Here is a 21,641-nt window from a genome sequence, read left to right as displayed (position 1 = left end):
TCCCATCATGCCAACAAAACTGAAATCTAATTTACATTTCAAATGAAGCCGAAGAAAATTTAAAAAATTATATTACGATATCACCAAGTAAATATTATTCCATTGATGGATTCATGAACCTAATCTATACAGAATAAGTATCTTTAGAATTTTAAAATTTAATTAAGAAATTCTAAAATTTATCCTTTGCTTGCCGAATAACACCCAGGGCTTCTGCATCATCTGCGGTGGCTGCAATATTTAGCTTTTGCCGGATTTCCATGCTCCATGTGCGAAGGAATGGATTGCACGCCTTTTCCATCTTAAGCGTAGTTGGAATCTAAGAAAACAGTAATAATTAGGTAAAAGAAAAACTAAAGATTCAAATCAAATAGACCAAGAACTAAAAACGCTATGTTAGCCTTTAACAACTAACAACGATTATCAAAGTTATGACATTTTAGTGAGGAAGATCTGCCAGAGAGGGCACTTAAAAGTTGAAACCATCCATAGAAGAAGCTCAGTTCTGGAAATTACCGTGGGCAAGCCCTTATTTCTAATGTGAGCTACATGGGCAGCATAGGATTGAAGTTCCTTGTTTTCTGGTTCTACGGACAAGGCAAACTTTGAATTACTCTGTCAAATTTAAGAAGCCAAAGTCAATGTCACAGCAATTAGACTTGGAAATGAAGCAGGGAACATAATGAAAGTAGAAACAACTAACCAATGTATATTCATGACCGCAGTAAATACTTGTTTCATCCGGCAACGACATTATTCTTTTAAGAGAAGATAGCATCTGTAACATTGAAAAAATTCTCGATAATTAAAGATAAAACATTACAAGCTAACAAAGCATCGGACTTGTACAAATTATACATTTGTAATAACATCTAGAAATCAACATCCAACATTCAACTTTCACAAAAAATATCATGACTCAATATATGCATATAAAATGATAAAATAAAAGATTTGTCCTGGTGTAACTGACACTATACACTTGCAATTCAAATCAACCTGTTCAGGGGTTCCTTCAAAGATCTCTCCACATGATAAGCTGAACAAGGTGTCTCCAGTAAAAATTGCTGCCGATCCTGGAAAGTAGAAGCTTACATGACCTGCTTACAGCACAAACAGATAATAGATTGAAAAGGTGAGGGGTAGCAGGTTGAAGTAAAGAAAATCATATAAAGGAAATTAGCAGCACCTTGAGTATATTAGTTGCATAGCTAAACACTAGAGCACTACCCAAAGCAATAACCCATAAAAAGGTTTACAGAAAAGCCCTACACTATTGACAAAATAAATCCTGGAGTCTAGCTATGGGAAAGAAAGTCAAAGACAAGAGTTCTGTGAGGGTAAGATAATATCATGCTAAACCAAGAAGAACATGCATGCCTTCAAGTAAAAACCATGAGTTTAGCCAATATAACAGCAAACGATCTAATATAGAGTTTAGATTCCCATGGAATTCAAAATTGCTCAGCAGAATATAAGAGCCAAAGTAACAAGTAGATCTGAGCCATTTTTTCAAAAATTAGCTCAAAACATATCTAGTAGCAAACAAACTAAGACGATTTATTTTGCAAATGGACAATGAATATGACCTTCAGTGTGACCAGGTGTAGCTAATATATGCACCTCATGACCTGCAAACATCCAGTTATCTCCATCACTCAAATAAATATCAATACCAGGAATTCTTTCCTTGTCTATTTCTGAGCCAATTACCTGTAAGATGAGGAATTTTTACAAATAAATCTCCTCACATTTGCTGATAACATATTTATAATTCTAATCAAAAGTATAATAAACTTTGACTCAAGATAAAAGACGTACCTTAGCCCCGTACCTTTCTTTCAACTCTGTATTTCCACTAGTGATATCATGATGGTGGTGGGTGTTCAGTATGTAAGTCAAATTTAGATTTTTCTTACTCAAAGCATCTATAATAGGCGCAGCTTCGGAAGGATCAACAACACCAACTGTCCCCGTATCCACATCATGTAAAAGATATGCATAACTGTCCCTAAGGCACGGAACCTAAAATTAAAGAAAAATGAGATGATTAACAAAACATACTAAGATTCCAGCACATCGCACTAGAACTTATCAGCTTGAGTGAATAATATTAATCTAATTGCATCTTTAAAAATGAGGGAGAAATTTGCTCACCAATTCAATCTGCAGCGTGGAAGATAGATTCACTACACTGCAAAATTGATCTACTCTCAACGACCGACTAGCTCCACGCAATGTTTTTAACGGTATAGAAAATAATCGCATAAATCCGTATAAAAGACCTTTCCGCAAGCAAAGTTGTCTCGCATCCGGCCACACGCAAAACCCACTCCTTTCCTACAAGACAGAGAGTAATAAACACATTACCAAATAATGATGATGATGATGATCATCATCATCATCATCATCATCATCATCATCATCATAATAATAATAATAATAATAATAAAAATAATCATGCGAGCACATCAGCACACATAGAGCTACACACAAATGAAAAAGTAAAACCACCAACGAAACACGTATACAAAAACTCACAATGCCTGTGTGAGCAACACTGTTGCCATACTAGATTATAAGAATTTCACCCATATAACTCCCAACCACAGACTGAAAACCGAATTACCTCGAAATAAAACTACTGTCAAACATTTTCGAAATCAGAAAGCAAAATCAGTTGCAATCAATTGCTTCCAACCAAAACCGAAATCCTTGTGAGAGATCTACACTCAAAACATCTGGTATACAAGAAAATTCATGAAATCAAATAACGAAGCTGGAGACTCGCACAAACAGTCAAACAAAAAACAATAAGAATAACGTTTATTCGATGTATGGTAATAAGATCTCGGATTGGAAGGGAAAAATCAGTTAAAACAACAACAATAATAAAAAATAATAATAATACCTTAGTTTCACTCATCGAATGTGATGCTAAAGAGTGGAGTTAAACGAGGAGAGAGAAGAAAGTGAATTGTTACAAAAGATAGAGAGAAAGAGTTTGCATCAGGAATCCATTACTGTGAAGGAAGAAGAATTTGCCGATTGAATTGTGTGTGTATGTGAGAGAGAGAGAGAGAAACCCTAGAAGAAACTGAAGAGAGTGAGAAGGAGGAATCGTTGAAAGAGCATTGATCTGATCGAGATGATGAGATGAAATGTATCTGAATGGAATGAAAAGAGAAAAAAAAGGAATGAAAAGAGAAGGCAGTTGCATTTATTTTACGTTGACACCAACACTCTTCTTTCTCTACTGTTTTCTTGAAAACGAGTTTGCCTTTTCCCCCTCCTACCAACCTTCCTATTATTTTTCAACCTTTAATTATAATTTTATATTCTCCATAAACTTCTCAAATTATTAAATTTCAAAATACCATATGGCTAAATTCTAGACCTCAAAAATTATAAAATTTTAAACGCTTTTTTTTAAATAAGTACTATCATGTTTTATTATTTTAATTAAAAAAAAAGTTAAAATAAAAATAAAATGGAAGAAACAACATCTCACGTTCTTTTCCGTTGATATCTTGGATCAAAGGGACCCATGGTTGTTTAATTTACAAGGGACAAGTTAAAGATTCAAAGTTATCGAAAATGGTAGATCATGTGAAACCACAAAACATTGGATTAACCATCATAATAATAACAATTATTTTTACTAATCACCATTATTATCATCCCTCAAACTTGCCAAACACAATTAAGGATATTGTTACTATTGGGACCAAACAACTACACCAAGATTCTCGTTTTGACTTCTTCAAACGTGGTAACCTTTCCTCCATAATTTTCAATTCTTTATATAATAGTATCAGTAACACATTTTTACATTTATTTCAATCTGTCACAATTTTTGAAGATAGATATTGTTATTATCCAAAAAATCCAGTCATGTCAATATAAGATATTATTAGATATATTTCAGAAAATTTTGAAATAATAGTATTTATTTATCTATAGACTCCATCGATCCAAATATATAGTATATTACTGTAGTATTTATTTATGAACATTTATGGTATTAGTTCATCTTAACTTCTTTATGAAAACAAATAACCATCAACCCTATTAAGTATTCGTCATTATTTTATTAAAGTCCATGAAGACTTTAGTGTTTTAGTGTTGAGGTATCTTTATGAATATTTAATTTATATTCGCAAGCTTATTTATATTGTTGAGAATAATTTGGTAAACTTAATTTTATTATAAGTTTTAAGTTGATTAAAAATAAATGATTTTATAATGTACAAGTAAAAATGTTATTTTCCTAAGGATGTGCCAATGGATTAAAGATTGAGTGAAGGGTAAAATTATGAATGACAACAAATAATTAATATTTTCTAAAATTTTAAAAACTACAGTTACTGTCAATAATTCCTAGTAGTATTGAAGACTTGATTGACTAATGCAGATTCAAATTACGAATAAAAACAATGTTAGGCATCAAAATCAAAAATCAAATTCATTGGTCATAACATTAAAGGTTGAAATTGAAATGATTGATAGTTACTAAATTTAAAATTTATTTCTTTCATTTAAGAATTTTGAATGTTTTTATCAGTAAAACAACAAACAATCATAATTTCAGAGATTGAATAAAAGTCTCATCAAATGGGAATAAACAGTTCATATTTCTTTTGTTTTTCTCCTCTCTTTTCTATCTCTAGTTTCTACTATTTGAATTTTCATGCTATGAAGGTTTATAAAAAAAATGTAATTAATGATCAATAAGAAAAGAATCAGAAAGACCAATATAAAACATGTTAAAATAAAATAACCCGATAAATTCATTTTTTATTTGTCCTTATTTTGTTCAACAAAAAAAAAGCCTGTTTAAAATTTCTACAAAATGTTTCACTTGAAGCACTTCAACTAAATAATCTAGTAGAGCATGCCTTTTATTCTATTTTTTTTAATATACCCTGTCTTCAATAAAATCAGTAAATAAATAGAAAAAATCAGTAAATATAACTTCTGCCCTAATATATTATATAAAGAACGCAGGAATATTACCAAAAAACAATGTTTTTAATTCTTCCTTCTGGGTTACAGGTAGAAAAAGTTCAAATTCCATCGTTCAGAACAGTAGCAGCTGACCAGCTGTTTCCTAATAATAATCCAAAAGAAATGAGGTTAACATAATGACTGCCACCCATTTTTTCAGATGTAACAATTCAGTACAGCTCGGTATGGTCGGTGCAGTTGCAGCTTTGGTCCTACAATTCACAGCACTCTCTAAAAACTTCATAGATGCATTTTATTGCTGCAATCACACAACTGCCACCTACCCAGACTACACCTTTCAAAGTTCATCCTGAAAGAGTCAAAGTCCAAGGAAATGCTTATTTACTAAGGGTACTGAAAAGGAAGACTGACCCTTACCAAAATAATTGAAAGAAAATGAAATTTCACACAATGCATCGGACCCAACAGCAGCTCAAGCATTTCAGAAAGTTGTATTTTGTATTACAAATTCATATATATCATTTATCCTTACCACTTCCACACGAAAGTAAGAAAAAGTATCAGACGTTTATGAATCATTCAATTCATTTTTATTTACAGAGTCCTGTCAACTCATGACTCTGCTTTTTATTGGAAATTATTACCTATGAGAAAACTTGTTTTTTTTTTTTTTAAATAACAAGCAATAATTGAAGTGGAACATGAATGTGAACGAAAGACAGAAAAAAGAGTGACGGTGAGTATGAGATTGCCAATGGAGACACTTTTATGCTTACTTCCAGAAAAATTCAGGAATTTATTTCTAAATTTGCATATTTAAGTACGACAATGTTTTCTTAAATTGATGTTTGAATATCTTCTTTGTTTTGAATGAATTAGGACTTAAAACATATAAGGAAAATTCAATCCAAAAGATTTATCCATTCATTATGTTAATCCACTTACTGGGTGAAAAAGTTCAAGACTTGTTATGAGATAAATAGTTTGTCCTATTTAATGTGAAACTCTTTCCAGAATCAATGCACACTTTGCCACTTCAACAAATCACAACTAGTGATCACAGTCAGAAGGTATACATTTCAAGTTCGAATAATTTTTGTCTTTGTTTTTGCGTATGTGTGTGTGTCAGGTAATTGAAAAATATCTTTATCGTATTTGATTTGGATATCCAAAAGGGCTGATATCTATCTAAATGGTAACGTGTTATGGGCAGTGGTCATATCATACCCAACTCGAGTAAACCAAGAATCACCTTGTCAGCAGCCTAAGTTCACACAACACATCATTGCACGAACAACGGAAGCAATAAAGTATTACGAGGCATATTCACATAAGCATAAAATAACAAGAGAATTTTAGGCTTACATGGTAATCATACATATCGTGGGGATCCGGCTGCAAAACAAAGTTTTGACGTCAGACTTTGTAATCCATAAGCGATAAATGATCACAAATCCATTTGAATTAGAGACCAAACAATGTTACATGTATTGGCCGGAAAATTGAAGAGAAAAAACCACGAAAAACTGTTAACTTAATTTCTGTTCTAAAAAATTTGGAGGAAATTTGTCCAAACAGGTCATTTGCTCCCCCCTACTATTAACTCCTACCGCACAAAATAGAAGATAAATCAAAACCTTTACTGCAAAGTTTAAAAAGTACACTCTAGAACAGTTTTTGACGGCAAACGAGAACAAAAACATTACCCTTCGACGCCGCCTCCTGTTTCCATATTTATGATCCCTCTCCTTTCTTCTTTTTTCACCCTCTTCTCGTGCTCTCTGTGCCTCCTACACAATCATAACATCAAATGGTATTGATATTGTACAAAGCAACATGAAAAATATGATAATCAGACATTAAAATTACTGCTGAAGCATTTAGGCTTTGAATGGTCACCTCTTCTTCCCTAGCCCTTCTTTCTTTTTCTGCTTCTTCAAAAGCTTCTTTTTCGGACTGAGATTCCACACAAAAATGAGAATGCAGATACTAAGTTTCCTATCTGCTACAAACTAAATAACAGATACGAAGTCTACAAGTAAAAGCTCACCTCTCTATTGTTAGCCATAAATTCATCCACAACCTGCTTTGCATACTGCGGATCATCACAAATTAAGATGTTGTCGTAAACTGAACCTGCCTTCACCTAAAATTTCAAAAGTTAATATTGCCACACTTCAAATATTCAATAATAGATAATTTCAAGTATAGGTAAACTTCTGGAAATTACAACTGAGGGTGTTTGGGTAAACAATTTAACCAAGCACTTGTCCAATAATTTCTTATTGGATGACAGCTTACTCAAAAGTTTATGAAGCTTACTGTAATAAGCTTAAAAGAGGTAAATAAAGGGCATGAGCCACTTTCATAAATTAAAATAAGCATTTCTAAATGCTCCTTCAATCTATAGAGGAAGAACAAAAGGTATGTATGTATAGTCACACACACACCTGCCACACTTCAATGCCCACATACTTAATTGGCTTGAGAACATAAAGATCGGGATCATCCTCAAATTCTGCAGGAAACAAAAGAGGTAAAGCAAAACCAGAAGTAAAGATCAAGTAACTACACTAATTGCTACACATAAGTTTATATAGAAGATTTCACAATAAATTTGCTAAACATTCATGCAGAGGCCTATAAGCTTAAACGAATGCAAGGCTGAAGATATTACTAAAACCATTGATACGTCAGTTGCTACCTAGTGAAAACTATCAGAATACCATTTTAAAATTTTCTTGTCTTATCAAATTTTTCCCAAGCCAACAACAAATGAGCAAAATCCAACAGTCTAAATCCATATAAAATTATAATGACAAAGCCTAAAAGTATAAGCTAGTTATTTTGTTTGTCTTTACCAGAAAATTAATGCATTGACTCTTCCTTCTTGATTCTAAAACAGAAATCACCACAATATAAATAAATCTAACTACCTGGGTTATCAATCCATGGAATCTTCCATTTTCCTTTGTAGTTGGGATTCTTGATTTTCTGCAGTTCAACAATTTTCAATGATTAGAAAACCTAAAAGAGCAATGACTTCAAATTTAAATGTGTGGAATTAAAAACCTTGCGTTTCCATGGTCCTTTGTATGCTGGATTAGGAACCTTTGCGGGCTTCCATAGTCCATCATCATCATCATCCCAGTCAGCAGGCTATTCAAACAAAGAATAACAAAAGAGAAGGAAAAGAACATTCATTACTCCATGCTAAACTAAGTCTTCTGTCAATAATTAAAAAATATGAAATAAACAAATCAACCTTCTTGGCTTTTGGATCAGGAATTTCAGCTGGAATTGAATCATATCCCTGCAACATATATATATAAAAAACAAAGAAGAATGAAGCATGTAAAATTGTAACTAAAAATCCATCCGCCAGTATGTGTGGCCGAAAACCTTAAGCAGAGGTTGGCCATAAAATTTTCGTTGGAAAATAATTATCAAGCTGATGATCCATCATTATTAGAATCTACCACTTCAGATAAATAATCTAATACTTGTATCAGGGGACTGAGAGAAAAATAAGAAGTATCTGCAAAAGTTTGATAACATTTATGATGCTTGATGAGAGTTAAAAGAGCAATTAATAAATAAAGCAATTGTTCTTTTTTGTTGTTGGCAATGGAAACCTCTTCAATACAAAATAAACAGAATTTTGCTAATAGCCCAACCAGTTGTAGCAGACAGTGGTTGCACAGTGGTTGCGGTAGCACAGACCATGAACCTTCTTGCAAAGTAATTGACCAATCGCAACCCAAAAAACTGATAGCAGATACCATATATTGTTCATGTGGACATTCAACTCGGTGAAATGGAAAATTCATACCACTATAGAAATTCCTAAAGGTGATCATGAAGGTTTTTCATGTAAATGCAAACGCTACATGCAAAGGTGAAGGTGTTTGGCAATCTTGATGAAGAGTTTCAAATTACCTCTGGTTTGACATCATTAGGATCTTCAATGTACTCTCTATCATCCCAGTCTGCTGGCTGCAATAGTTAAAATAAAAAGTTTCAGACGAAAGCAAATTGATAGATAAAGGTGTAAAATATACCAAAAGAACCAAAGTTTTTCCTATGTAAATTAAAAAACCCCATAGAATGATTGTTTAAGTTGTTTTTTAATGTATTAACAATAACAATGCAGCTCATATACTTAGTAGGTAATTACAAATATTCTTAATTAAAACGACTCAATTCTCATAGTTGTACCTTTTTTGCTTTGACATCCTTGATTTTCCTCGGAGGAAGGATGTCCCAATCTGCATACATGCTTCCCGAATCTCTTTCCCGGTTATCAACAAGGATACTATAAGAGGCATCAGGCCTTAGAATAAATGTATAGAAATGAGTCAATTTATCCGTTTCACATTGGAGTTCCTTCCTAATAGGGTAATTCTGCCCTTGGTATGATAGTATAAGATGGAGCTTCTTAGTCTGTGTGCCACATATATCTGGTCCAAACATCAAACTGCATCAAGCAAGACAAATCAGTTCACTCTACTCGTCAGCAGAGACAGACTAAATAGAACACTGAAGCGTATGTTTCTACAACATCAAACAACAAGACGCCTCACTTAAATTAAAATAGGGGGGATAAAAAGAGAAACATTTAAATGTATAAAACAAATAGCAAACAAATGCGGCAGTAAGCGGTTTGGATTAATTACTCAACAAGCTCTCACTAGAAAAGAAATTAAGAAAGTAAAATGATATAAGTTTCTCTGAAAAGTTATAATTAACTTATGCACTTAATAATTTACAGAAATTGTCTCGTTTAGTTATTCGACAAGTTATTTTTGTTATAACAAAAAATTGTTATTTTATTTCTTATTATTTTCCTTCTACCAAAATTACTTACAACAAATTTATTCAAAACCTAATCTATATAAGTAAACTTGAAAAGGACATTCACAAATACTCTTTCTGGCATTTTTTTTTAACTAAATTTTATTAAAATTTACTGAACAATTTGGGTCCCACCATCTATTTAACAAATGAAGTCTCACCCATAATTTCACGTGTCTAAATAAACATTTCTTGATATAGGATACTCCATGTACGTAGAAGTTCATCTTCTATTTGTAACCAAGTTAGCAGAGAATACATATTTTAAAACATAACATAAGAATTTGAGAGACAGACCTATAAGGGGTATCACCACCAAATTTCTTCTGATTGACATAACCAGAGAGAAGTTTGATGTAACCGCCACCGCATTCAATGTCCTGCTCAAACCTAATGGAATACTGCACCACAAGGGTTCTGTCCTTGTTGCTAAACTCGGGTATCTTTGCAGATATGGCAAAATGTTTGGCATCGTTATGTGTCTGAAGACCTGCAAAAGAAAAGTTTCACCATCACCATCATCATCATCATCATAATAATAATAATAACAATAAATGTGATCGACAAAACAATTCAATTAATTTTTTTGTTTTTATCTTGTGTATAAGTTAATTATGGATAAATAAATTTCAATTTTTTTCTTCATGTTTTCCATGTTAGAAGTCAAGATCGTCTTGATAGGTCAGTAGTATGTGAAATAGTTTACTATTCTAACCAATGTTGGACATGTAAGATTAATGAATTGAAGAGTGAATACCTTTGTCATCAGGATCTCCAGACCATTTCCCTGCTGTGTGCTTGAAGGTACCTGCTTTTCCCTCGCTCCTTTTCCAGTCCGACAAAACCCAACGGCTCTTCCATCCATCTGAAGCAATCAATCAACAAAATTAAAAATCTCCGAAAACAGTGGAGTCTGAGGTGAAGTGAAGGGTGAAGATTATTACGATTACCTTCGAATCTCTCTTCGAAGAAGATCTCAGCAAGTGCAGAGTGAAGAATCAGAAGGAAAAGCAGAAGCTTGAACAACTGGGTAGTGCTGCCATTGGCCATCTCATTCCTCACTGCAATGGCAACAAAATTTGCTTCAGATTTCAGCTCAGAGTGTTCTTGCCACAAACGAATTTAAAATTGCTACAGTGGAGGAGTGGTACTTTCTAGAACACTTTCCTTCAAATTTATTTATTGCAAAACAAAACTATCTTTCTATTTATCAATCATTTTCATCAAATTATTGTGTACATGTCATTTTCTCTAAAGTTTATAAGAATCAAACAAAAAACCAAATTATCATAAGATTTTCAAAAATTCAAATAATAATGCTTAAATTATAAATTAGGAGTCAGAAGTAATTTTATTTGACTTTAATATATTACTTCAAAATAACATTATTTATTTAACTAAAACAACTTGTGTTAATTAGTTGTACCACTTATCTTTTATGGTGCTTTTATTAATTCAAAGATATCTCCATAATTAATTATGTTACTTCAATGATGATTTTTAACATCTTCAAATTAGTGTGGATTGGATTTGATAAAAAGAAAACTATTAAATATGTTTATAGTTATTAAACTTTGTCAAAATTAAAAGTTATTCCTATTTTAAATTTTAATATACTTTAGCCATAAATTTTAAAAATAAATAAATACATTTTTATCAATTTAATATTTGAATTGAAAATGTTAAACAATGTAACAGTTAAAATGTCAATTTAAAACATATTAAAAATATTTAAGACGGTTGAGTTATAAAAATTATATATATTTATTTTAAAGTTTTTAAATTAAAAATACATTAAAGTTTGAGAAAATAATAAAATATAAATTTTATATCAAAATTTTGAAAATAAAATTATATTTATTTCTATAAAGAACATACAATAATATATAGATAAATTTGCAATTTGATATAAATTAATATATCTTAATGGATCAACCTTATCTGACATGTGGTCAATAAATAAAGGGTTAAATATGTTTTTAGTCCCTATACTTTGGGGTGATTTTGGTTTTAGTCCCTCTTTTAAACTAAGGTACAATTTAGTCCTTCAACTTTAGAAAACTCTGATTTTAGTCCTTTTTATTAAGTTTTTTTAACTTTATTTGTTGTTCAAGCACGTTTCTAAGTTAATATTGAAGCACGTTTGAAACAGTAAATAAAGTTAAAAAAATTTAGTAAAAAAGACTAAAACCAGAGTTTTCTAAAGTTGAAGGACTAAATTGTACCTTAGTTTGGAGGAGGGATTAAAACCAAAATCGCCCCAAAATATAGGGACTAAAAACATATTTAACCCATAAATAAACTATCAAATATCATGTTCATCTGATAATAGATATATGATCCTAACATTCTAACCTGTTTATTTAATATTTTAAATATTAATTATAAAAAAAATGTAACGAAGAAAATATGATGTTATGAGGTATTTAATGTTAAAAAGGTACAATTACTTTAATATCAAGATAGAAAGAAATATCGTTACATAAATATCATATATAATTAGATAATTATCAAATAATTATATACAAGAGTAAAAGTTATATTAAAATGTTTTAGATAAAAAGAAAGTTAATATAAGTATTTTTAAATCATAGTAAAATAAAGTATTAGTTTATGATTCGTTCGTTGTAAATATATGAATTAATAAAATAATAATATATAATCTATTGTCAAAAAAATTTATTAATATATATTATAAAAAAATTCGATATTATTTATATTTACGAATAATGATATTTAGACAACATTTTTTTACAACATTTGAATATTGATTATGTATCAATATTTGATTGGTTAAAAATTACTCCACAATAATATTTATGATTATTATTATTAATTGTGAAGTATTTTTTGACCAATCAATGTTAAGTCTAAATATCATTATCCTATGCTTATATTCATGGCCATATCTCGTTAATAATTTTTATTATTATTTAAATAAAAATAAGTTTGGATAATACTTTCCATAATATAGTTTATCTGTCATTTTAAATGAAAATAATGCTTTAGTTAAATTTAGAATATTGATAGTTTTATACTCTTACTTTTCATTTTGGTAGATAGATTATATAATTCTTTGTTGTTATAAACAAAGTGAATAGAGTAAACCCATCGCTCAATCCTTTAAAAGAATTATATTAATCTTTCTTCGAATCTTGTATTTTTTTAAAAAATTTATTAATATTCAAACAAGAATCAATTGAATTATTTTGATTAAGCTACAATTTTAAATCTTTGTTAAAATTTATAATTTTTAAATATCTTTTTGTTATATTTTTTTAAGAAAGTTTACTTAAAGTTTAACTTCATGATCAATCTAGATGTTTTGAATCAAGTTTCCATTAAATAAATTTGTTATATAAAATAATTTAAGATTTTTACATATTCCAATCGGTGTAAGTTAACTTTATTTTGGATTACACGACTATCACTTTATATTATCACTTTTATATATATATATATATATATATATATATATATATATATATATATATATATATATATAAACTTAATTAACTTTTACATTCTCACAAATTGAAGGGAATCAGCATAATCATGATTTGATATGAATACGGCAGTTATTTGAAGGGAATGAGCATAATCATGCAAATATAACTTCTGCTTATAAATCTGTCCACTGTTTCAATTTCTGTACTTTGATATGAGCAATAACTTAGTAAAAGAAAAAGAAAATGATCACAAATCACAATGCTACTTCCCCACATAAACATATTCTACATCCCAAATCACAGGCAGGATCTATGTACAAAAAAATGAGTGAAAGGAGAGAAATTTTGTTGAATAAGTTCTGGTGACTAAATATCATAAACAATGCATCCTTAAGCTAAGCTATGTACCTATTCATCACTTTTTGGCTTTGATCTCTGAGGTTTGGATTCCAGGGGATGATTGTGATCCACCAGTGAGTGCTGCTGCTGCAGATTCAACATGTGTAAGAAGATATTCATATATCTTCTTCCTCAACCTGTCAATTGTCTCTGCTGGTATCTGCCATGATTCTCCTTCATTCTTGCTTGATCCTATCTCATCAAGCCAATCATTCACACTTTTTAGCTGAGTGAGCATACCTGCTATTTGGCCATTATTTGACAAGCTAGCAGTGTCCCCATCAGAGTCCAAGAATCTCTCAACAAACACCAGAAACCAATCTCTTGACTTCACTTGCAGCATGTCAATTAAATCAACCACTTCATCAAACCCATTTCCTCTGACCCAATCCCGTGGTGATTGGACTAGTTGTTTGTGTCCATTTGAAAAGGCATCACCTGCTTTGCGAGGAGTTCCTTGCAAGGCGTGTTTGGAATTAGCCCCACGGTTTTTTCCATGAGATTTTGATGAAGTATCTTCACTTGAATTTTCTATGACCAGCATTGGTTTGGTTCCAATCATATTCTTTTGGTTTTGAGAATTGGTTGAAGCTGGAAGCCTGGATGATAGAGGTTCTCGGTTGTAAACAGAAAATGGTGATAGATTGGTGGATAAAGCAGCCTGGACCCAATAATTTGCTAGCTTTTGTCTGTCTGATTTGAGTTTTAGTTCTTCTTCTGATATGATTCTTTCATTGTCTAGACAAGAATCATCTGGAATGGATTTGGATAACGAGTCAGCAATCATTCTTGCACTATTTAGGCTACCGTGAAGAGTTAGGAACTGCTCTATTGTTCGCTGCTGGTTTTGTTCCTTTGCAGAATTACTTAGCTCTGCATATACACTGCCAGAAACATTGCAAAAGAAATATCAGAAAAATCTGGTATGCTGCATTGAAAAAGGGTAAGATAGAAGAATGGCTGTGTAAGAAGATGTATGGTAAACATCTATGGTTAAACCCCACTTTGAGTGTAAAACTCATTAATTAGGTTTTACCTGAAAGGATTGTATTACGTACAATAACCTTAGCAGGCATGTGAAATGTTTACATCAAATGAACATGAAAGAAAATTGAAGTCATCCTTTTGAGTTGGCAAAATATAATGAACAGTTGAACATTCACTTCATTTATACGCATTGTTCTTCACTTTCATTCAGATATATCCAACAAATATATAAAAACTATACACCATGATTACAAATGCCAAGGGTCATACGTATCAGAACACACAATAGGCCTCACATGATTCAACATTAACCCTAGCCTAGCCCGCAGTTTTTCTTAGATTATTAGTCTAATATACGGATTTAGAAATAAACATTTAAATCTGTATTAAGAAGCACGCAAGAAATTATTAGCATAAAAAGACAAGTACTATATTTATATGACTCAATATAATGTAACTCCATATAACGAAATGCAAAGCAAATCCATATGTAGCATCGCTATTACTAATGTTTAGGATCCCGTTTGCCATACCAAATTCTTCAAATTCCATAGTCATTTTGATAAATCACTTCGTTTTTTGAATATTCTCTAGAGGTGTTATGATTTAATGAGCAGCAATTTTACATAAACCATATACCAGTAATATATCTTGGTTTAAAGTCTAAATTTCAATTTCCATACATGAGAAGTCCAAAATATCAACTGTGTTAAGAATCACTAAAGTTCGGAAGTACTGATATGTCATTAAATATATTCATACCTTAGACATTGCAGCAAACTCTCAGCAGCAGCAGCCTCTTGAATAGCCTCAGTTGCTGCCATCTGTGCTGCATCTCTGTGCTTCATCACTTCCTGTGCAGGCATGACATTATAAAATGACGATGAAACCATACTTCTTATTCAAGCAGAATGACCAAGAAGAAAAATAATCTAATAAATAATGCGTCCAGTGGGCAAGGAGATCATGCGCAGAAAACATTTTACCATGGAAGACTCATAAAACAAAAGAATAAAGCAATCGTATGATCTGACAGTTGACATCATACTTTTTGCATACTTATTATATACGCATTTATGATGTCATAACGATAGCTTTATAAAACTCATGATATTCATGTTTATTTAACGTTGCAAAGAAGTACCAGGTTGACTTTGTCCCATTGGCAATACCCTCCTGAAATGCTCTAAATTGAAAGTTGGGGAATAAATACCACACTTGGAGGGCATGCTTGACAACATCTTTGAACAGTTCTTACTGTTTAACCAAGTTTAGAAACAACCTAGTGTATGAGGCTCACTGACTGGGGAGGGTATCCTCATAAATGATGTTTCTAGATTTAAACCAATTACTTCAGGTCATTAAGAGTAAACCCAATTTCCGTGCTAAGGCTAAATTTTAAAAAATGTCAGTGAAAATCACTGGTGAAGATTGCATAAAATATATTCATCATTCAGCAGCATATACAGCAAAGAGTAAAAAGCTACAACTGGTGAAAAAATGTGTTTTAAGAGGATATACCCTGCCAAGCTTTGCAATAGATGATGGCAGTGAAGCCCATTGAACACTTGCATCTGTCACTTTTCTACTGCTTGGAGAAACTTTCACCAAGTTTCCAGGGAATCCAGTGTTTGAAAATTCTGACGATTTCTTTCCAACAGACACTCGTTGCTTGCCTGTCTTTTCTTGTTCTTCCATAGCTCCATTGGCAACAACTTTCTTTATAGTTGTTTGAGTCCTGTGCTCTTCCTTGGAGGACTTGGTCAGCTTGCTCTCTTCTTTAGAGGAAAACTTTTCACTTGAAGTACTTCTCCTAGGAGTCTGGAACACCACAAAGTGACAGTAAGAACATAACTGTTGGATTGCCTCAAAAGATAAAGGAAATCCAGATATCTTACAACAACACCATACCACTCGTATGAAACATTTTATTTTTTTCAGGAATGAAGGAAATTACATATAAACAAAACTTGTGGTTTGAACTTTGAAGTTAGAAGCTGTTCTAGAAGAGAAATTACGGATCACTTACTGAGCCACGAACCTCAGGCTTAGGATCAGACTTGGCAGCCCTTGATTTTGATGTCTCTTTATTCTTGACTTCCATATTGCCTTCCCAGCTTTTACGCAGCACCTTAGCTCCAAGCTCAATTCCTTGAACCAAATTTCTAATCGGGTTTCCCATGGAAATTCTCTTCCCGGTTGGACTAGCTCCACGTACGCCCTTTCCTATTTCTAGCACTCCCACCTTCGCAGTTAGCTTGTCCACTCCCTTGATGTTTGCCTGATGCTTGACCCCGTTGGCAAATTTCTCAAAGGAAGTAGGCAAAGAATAACAACTAGTGGGAGAAGAAGGAATGGCCCTTGAATTAAATGACTTCAATCTTGCCAATGATTCCTTCTTCACATCAACAGTATTGGCTGTTACTGCTTTTGTTGTCTGAGATTTACTCTTAGCCAAAAGAGCTGGTTTCTTGTCTAACTGCTCTTCATTATGCAATCTTATTTTCTCCTTCTTCTCCTTCTCCCCAACGTGGTGGTTCCCCAACACTTTCCTAGGAGACTTGGATCTCTCTAAGTCCAAGGGACCAGAACAAGCACTGTTCTTGTTAGCCTTAGCGTTACCAAGGAACCCAAGAGAGTGAGTTGTTGCAACAATGTCCTCAGGGGTTCCAACACAAGCGTGCCTCCCAGGAATAGGCCTAACCCCGTGAAGAATAGGAACTGGTGAAGCAGCCTCCAAACGATCCACAAAAACAAACTGCCCCAGTTGAATCTTGTCACTGAGGATGAGATCATCATGTTCATCAGGGAGAGAGACATAGGTGGCATGCAAGGAATCGGAAACCTTGAGATAAAAGCCTTGATTTGGGAACAACTCACCCCCGGCAAGAGCTGGAACAATGCTCACAACTTGCAACAGAGAGGACCTGTGCTCACCAGCAACTTTTACATCTGTGTTCATGTGCTGCATAAGTTTGAGAAGCACTCCAGGAACAAGACTCGCCATCTTTTGTTGTTATGGAAGCTTCAATATGCATCACTCTCTTAATACCCAAATGGGGCTTTAAACACAGGAGAAAAAAACAAGGAAGCCTTTTGCAATGTAAATGTAGAATTGTAGACGTTTTCTGAGCAAACTTGCAACTGATGGAATGCCAAATCTGAACTGAAACAATAAATGCTGCGATGCCTTCGGGGGATTCTACAATTGCAGAGAGGGAAATCTTGCAATAAAGTCGTAATCATAGACTATCCGAGTAAAGAGTAAATTGAATAGATTGAGAAATATTTCAGATTTTGAAGAGGGAAGAGAGAAAAAACCACAGGCTTTGGCAGCAATTTTTAATGCTAGAAAAGAACACTAACCAACAAATAAGACACCAATAAGCTATCAAAAAGAATTCCCCAACCAGAGGATGAAGAGATTTTATATTGTGGTTAGTGTCATTGGGTGGTACAGCTTGGACATGAGAAGGAGAACCCACCCACCTTCCTAGAAACACAAGCTAGACTGTGACAATCATAGAGCCACTGACAATTATGTGAAGTTCAGAAATGGGAGAATTATTTCCCCCTTGGAAATGCTTTGGAATTAGTGGCTTGTACAATTCACAATAATAATAATAACAGTTTTGGTTTGTCCACACCACACTACACCAAGAAGTAAAATTTAGAAGCCATAAAAACAATTCTTTTGTGGAAGCTACCTTTATTGGCACTGTGTCATGTTGGAGAATGAGATGAGATTTAGATAAAAGCCTCAAAAGGTTTTAAGGAAAATAGGTAAGGGGGTATAATTGGCACCATGCTTATTGCATGATTGATATCAAAAGAGCTGTCAGTGTCTGACAAATACATCTAAACACACATGCACATCAATTCATACAAGAATAAGAAACCTGAACTTGACCCACTTTCCTTTTGGCTGAGTTACTCATTCACACAGAGAAGAAGAAAGAAGGGTACTTTTCTAAAACCAATCCAAAAGGGCATTAACAAATTCTGAAAGGGGCAATCGGAGAATCTCTGCAGAGCTACAATTACTCTACTTTTTTATGTGTTGGTATTGTTTTTTCTCTTGAATTATGAGCAAGGTGAGAACTTTACAATGAAAGATTCCAAATTTTATAATGGGTGAATGCAAGAAGGTGCATGTGCAGGGTAACGCGGGTGTTAAGAACAAGGTAATGGTGTGTCGGCTACCTAAAAAAACAACACTCACGTTCTTCATTATTTTTCCAATGATTTTGTAAGAACAACATTGATGACTGTTTTAAAGCATTGATCAAAGAATTACAAATGTTACTACCACGGTTTTAATGTAATTGTTACTATTTTTAGCTCTTTCATAATAAATAAAATTTAATTCAACTAATTCTCTTTTATATTTTTTTCTAAAAATAAATTAAAGAGTTAAATATGTTTTTGGTACCTTAACTTTTTAGTGAAAATTAAAATTAGTCTTTCTTTAAAATTTTGGTTTAATTTAGTCTTCCAATTTTAGAAATGTGTTTATTTAATCCTTTTAACCAAATTTTATTAACTTTATTTGATTTTCAGATACGTTTATCAGTTAAACAGTGTAAATAGTTTAAATGCTATCATAGCTTAAAAGATTAAATAAATCTAATAAAATTTAGTTAAAAAAACTAAATTTACATTTTTGAAGTTGGAGGAAACTGGGTCAACTTTTAGAAAATGAACTAATTCTAATTTCAGATAAAAACATATTTAATCTAAATTAAACATTACTTATAATTATTACTTATCATAATAACTACATTGTTAAGTGATACATCTAATATGAAAAATATATTTTTCTAATTAATTTTCCCAAACACGTGTCTTGAAATAGGTATAAGTTTGTATTATAGTAAACAGATAATGTGAGAGTTTCTAAATACTTCTATTTTTTTGTCAGAGGATAAATAGAGAGAGACGGAAAAAAGAATAAAAGTAAGTTATTTTGGAAAATTAAAATATAAAGGAATATTTTTAAAAAAACTAAACAACATAATATTGAAAAAAAAAATATAATGACATAATTATTATGATAATGTAGCTTTCCACCGTTTTATACTCATTGATATTAGTTGATGTTGATACTAATTTGTGTTTCTTTTTAAATAATATTCAATTTTGAATAATGTCCTTTTAATATAAGTTTAAATATTTTAGAATAAGAGTATCCATATCGTATACGTTCACGCCTTCGAAAATAAGTTTAGTAAATTAGTAATGTTATTTTAGAAATTTAGAAAAAAATAATTGAATTCATTCTTGTTTTACACGTTTAAATTACGAGTATCTTGTATTAACAAAACAGAAAAAAAAAACATTTATTATATACTATTTAATAATTCTTTTTAGCATTCCTTCCCATTTTTCTTCTTTCTTCCTCTTAATTATATGTTTTATTATACGTGTTGGTTTATAAATAATTTCAATTAAAAATTTCAGACGTAATTATATATATATATATATATATATATATATATATATATATATAATTTATGTAATATCATTATATATTATAAATTCTAAATTTTAAAATTAAAAGTATTTTTTTTTTTAAACTGTGAAACAAAACATGTGATAACATTATGAGTCGACCCAACAACCTAATCAATATCTAGATAAATAGAATATAAAAGTATATAAAATACCAATAATACAGTTTAAAAATATTTTTTTTTATTGCAAACACCAGCAAGTGTATCTCATGGTTGACCTAATTGTTACACAATTAAGTAAATATATTGCGAAAATAATTTATATAAAAAATTTGTATTTGATTTTCAATCTATATAAAAGTCGTTTGATCAATAGTATTTAGCTAGTAGTATAATAAATCTAGAAAAATTCGTGATAAAAAAAAAACACTAATAAATGAGATTATATAAACTAGTTTGCTTTGCATTAATTTTGAAGTGAAGTTCAAAAATGGAAAAATCCTTAATAGATTAATTAAAAAAATTAGAAGACCTAAGTTGTACACAAATTAAACTTAAAAAACGGAATTAAATTTATTTTTGGTATTTATTTGAAATGTTTTCCTTAAATAAACAATTTGCTCAAACGTGTTTTCCCCTTGTTTTTTTTTTTTTGAGGGGGTTATTAAAAAACTATTTTTAAAGTTGATGTGAAATTAAGATAAATATATAAATAAATTTTAATATGTAACTTGAAATAGTGTAAAGTAACAATTAAAAAAAACATTTAAAATGTTAAAATAATAAAACAAAACACACTTTTATCATATTTAGAAAATTATCATAGCCTCATAGAGTTGACACATTTAGTAATTTTTTTACTCACATTAACTGTGAGTTAGGTTTGATTTTATTATAATTTCTTTTTTTTTTTTTTCAAATTGATGATTTTTAAGAGAATCTTAGATAGATATAACTTTATGACTATCTGCTCAAATTTGATAAGAACACATAACAATAATTATTATTTTAAGACAATCTTATTATATTTTTTAAATTATTCATATTATCTAAAATATAATACACCATTAATAATTTATTATCTACTGTGTATTTTTTTTTTAATCTAGAACTTTCCATGTTGACTAATTCTAATAATACTAATAGAGTTGGGGAAAAAACCTAACCATTGATTTGGTAGAGCTGTAGATTTAGATTAGTGTTAGTGATTGATTGTTAATTAATGATTCCTAATCCAATAAAATAAAACATATTTGTGTGGAAATGTATAAAGAATTTGTAAAATAGTTAAAGTAGTTGCAATTACTTTTTTAGGTAAAGAGGTAGTTGCGGTTATTAGTTGCTCTAATCAAAAGTTAATTAAAGGAAAAGTATAAAGTTTAAGCTTCCACGGTACACTCATTAGAAGAAGACATGATTATCCAAAAGCAATTAAAGGTAAATGCTGGTTTTAAATAATTACAAGAATCCAAAAGTAAGTTCACATAATCTCAACTTTTCTCATCCACATGGATCTTCGCGTCATCAACAA

At 31.2% G+C, this 21,641-nt stretch overlaps 3 protein-coding genes across 5 annotated transcripts; all 3 read right to left on the bottom strand.

Annotated features, from left to right (window-relative positions):
• Positions 1 to 43: 43 nt before the first annotated feature.
• LOC106777035 (probable hydroxyacylglutathione hydrolase 2, chloroplastic) lies at positions 44 to 3,278 on the bottom strand. 2 transcript variants are annotated; one of them, XM_014664547.2, is made up of 9 exons: positions 2,912 to 3,277; positions 2,630 to 2,741; positions 2,158 to 2,340; positions 1,822 to 2,025; positions 1,590 to 1,713; positions 1,000 to 1,100; positions 704 to 778; positions 517 to 615; positions 44 to 319 (listed from the first exon to the last, which is right to left on the bottom strand). In XM_014664547.2, exons 3-9 carry the CDS (start codon positions 2,266 to 2,268, stop codon positions 173 to 175), a joined length of 861 nt encoding a protein of 286 aa, XP_014520033.1. In that variant the 5' UTR covers positions 2,269 to 2,340; positions 2,630 to 2,741; positions 2,912 to 3,277; the 3' UTR covers positions 44 to 172. The 2 variants fall into 2 exon arrangements, with proteins under 2 accessions (XP_014520033.1, XP_014520024.1); XM_014664538.2 differs by lacking the exon at positions 2,630 to 2,741 and having other exon boundaries at positions 2,912 to 3,278.
• Positions 3,279 to 4,965: 1,687 nt separating this feature from the next.
• Positions 4,966 to 10,979, bottom strand: LOC106756570 (calreticulin-3). Its single transcript, XM_014639044.2, has 14 exons — positions 10,773 to 10,979; positions 10,580 to 10,687; positions 10,120 to 10,312; positions 9,187 to 9,445; positions 8,908 to 8,964; positions 8,234 to 8,281; positions 8,041 to 8,127; positions 7,905 to 7,962; positions 7,419 to 7,486; positions 7,019 to 7,114; positions 6,868 to 6,924; positions 6,675 to 6,758; positions 6,334 to 6,363; positions 4,966 to 5,317 (listed from the first exon to the last, which is right to left on the bottom strand). Exons 1-14 carry the CDS (start codon positions 10,870 to 10,872, stop codon positions 5,306 to 5,308), a joined length of 1,257 nt encoding a protein of 418 aa, XP_014494530.1. The 5' UTR covers positions 10,873 to 10,979; the 3' UTR covers positions 4,966 to 5,305.
• Positions 10,980 to 13,420: 2,441 nt separating this feature from the next.
• LOC106756368 lies at positions 13,421 to 18,848 on the bottom strand. 2 transcript variants are annotated; one of them, XM_014638763.2, is made up of 4 exons: positions 16,699 to 18,848; positions 16,179 to 16,478; positions 15,420 to 15,511; positions 13,421 to 14,554 (listed from the first exon to the last, which is right to left on the bottom strand). In XM_014638763.2, the coding sequence occupies exons 1-4, from the start codon at positions 17,662 to 17,664 to the stop codon at positions 13,687 to 13,689; spliced, it is 2,226 nt and encodes a 741-aa protein (XP_014494249.1). In that variant the 5' UTR covers positions 17,665 to 18,848; the 3' UTR covers positions 13,421 to 13,686. The 2 variants fall into 2 exon arrangements, with proteins under 2 accessions (XP_014494249.1, XP_014494248.1); XM_014638762.2 differs by having other exon boundaries at positions 16,687 to 18,846.
• Between the last annotated feature and the right edge of the window lie 2,793 nt (positions 18,849 to 21,641).

The sequence above is a fragment of the Vigna radiata genome, chromosome 2, assembly GCF_000741045.1.
Source record: "Vigna radiata var. radiata cultivar VC1973A chromosome 2, Vradiata_ver6, whole genome shotgun sequence".
NCBI classification, from domain to species: Eukaryota; Viridiplantae; Streptophyta; class Magnoliopsida; order Fabales; family Fabaceae; genus Vigna; species Vigna radiata.
Note: the sequence above shows the minus strand (reverse complement) of the source record. Positions and strands in the feature narration are given on the sequence as shown.

Coding starts and splice junctions, on each gene's coding strand:
- LOC106777035 (XM_014664538.2), bottom strand. Junction 1,101..1,589: donor TACACCTGGTCACACTGAAG/GTCATATTCATT, acceptor TGCTGTAAGCAG/GTCATGTAAGCTTCTACTTT. Junction 320..516: donor GAAATAAGGGCTTGCCCACG/GTAATTTCCAGA, acceptor CTGTTTTCTTAG/ATTCCAACTACGCTTAAGAT.
- LOC106756570 (XM_014639044.2), bottom strand. CDS start 10,872: ATGGCCAATGGCAGCACTACCCAGTTGTTCAAGCTTCTGCTTTTCCTT. Junction 10,313..10,579: donor TGGAGATCCTGATGACAAAG/GTATTCACTCTT, acceptor TTTCTTTTGCAG/GTCTTCAGACACATAACGAT. Junction 7,115..7,418: donor TGGGCATTGAAGTGTGGCAG/GTGTGTGTGTGA, acceptor TTGAAATTTTAG/GTGAAGGCAGGTTCAGTTTA.
- LOC106756368 (XM_014638762.2), bottom strand. CDS start 17,664: ATGGCGAGTCTTGTTCCTGGAGTGCTTCTCAAACTTATGCAGCACATG. Junction 16,479..16,686: donor AGCCTGAGGTTCGTGGCTCA/GTAAGTGATCCG, acceptor GTGGTGTTCCAG/ACTCCTAGGAGAAGTACTTC. Junction 15,512..16,178: donor CTATTGCAAAGCTTGGCAGG/GTATATCCTCTT, acceptor ATGCCTGCACAG/GAAGTGATGAAGCACAGAGA.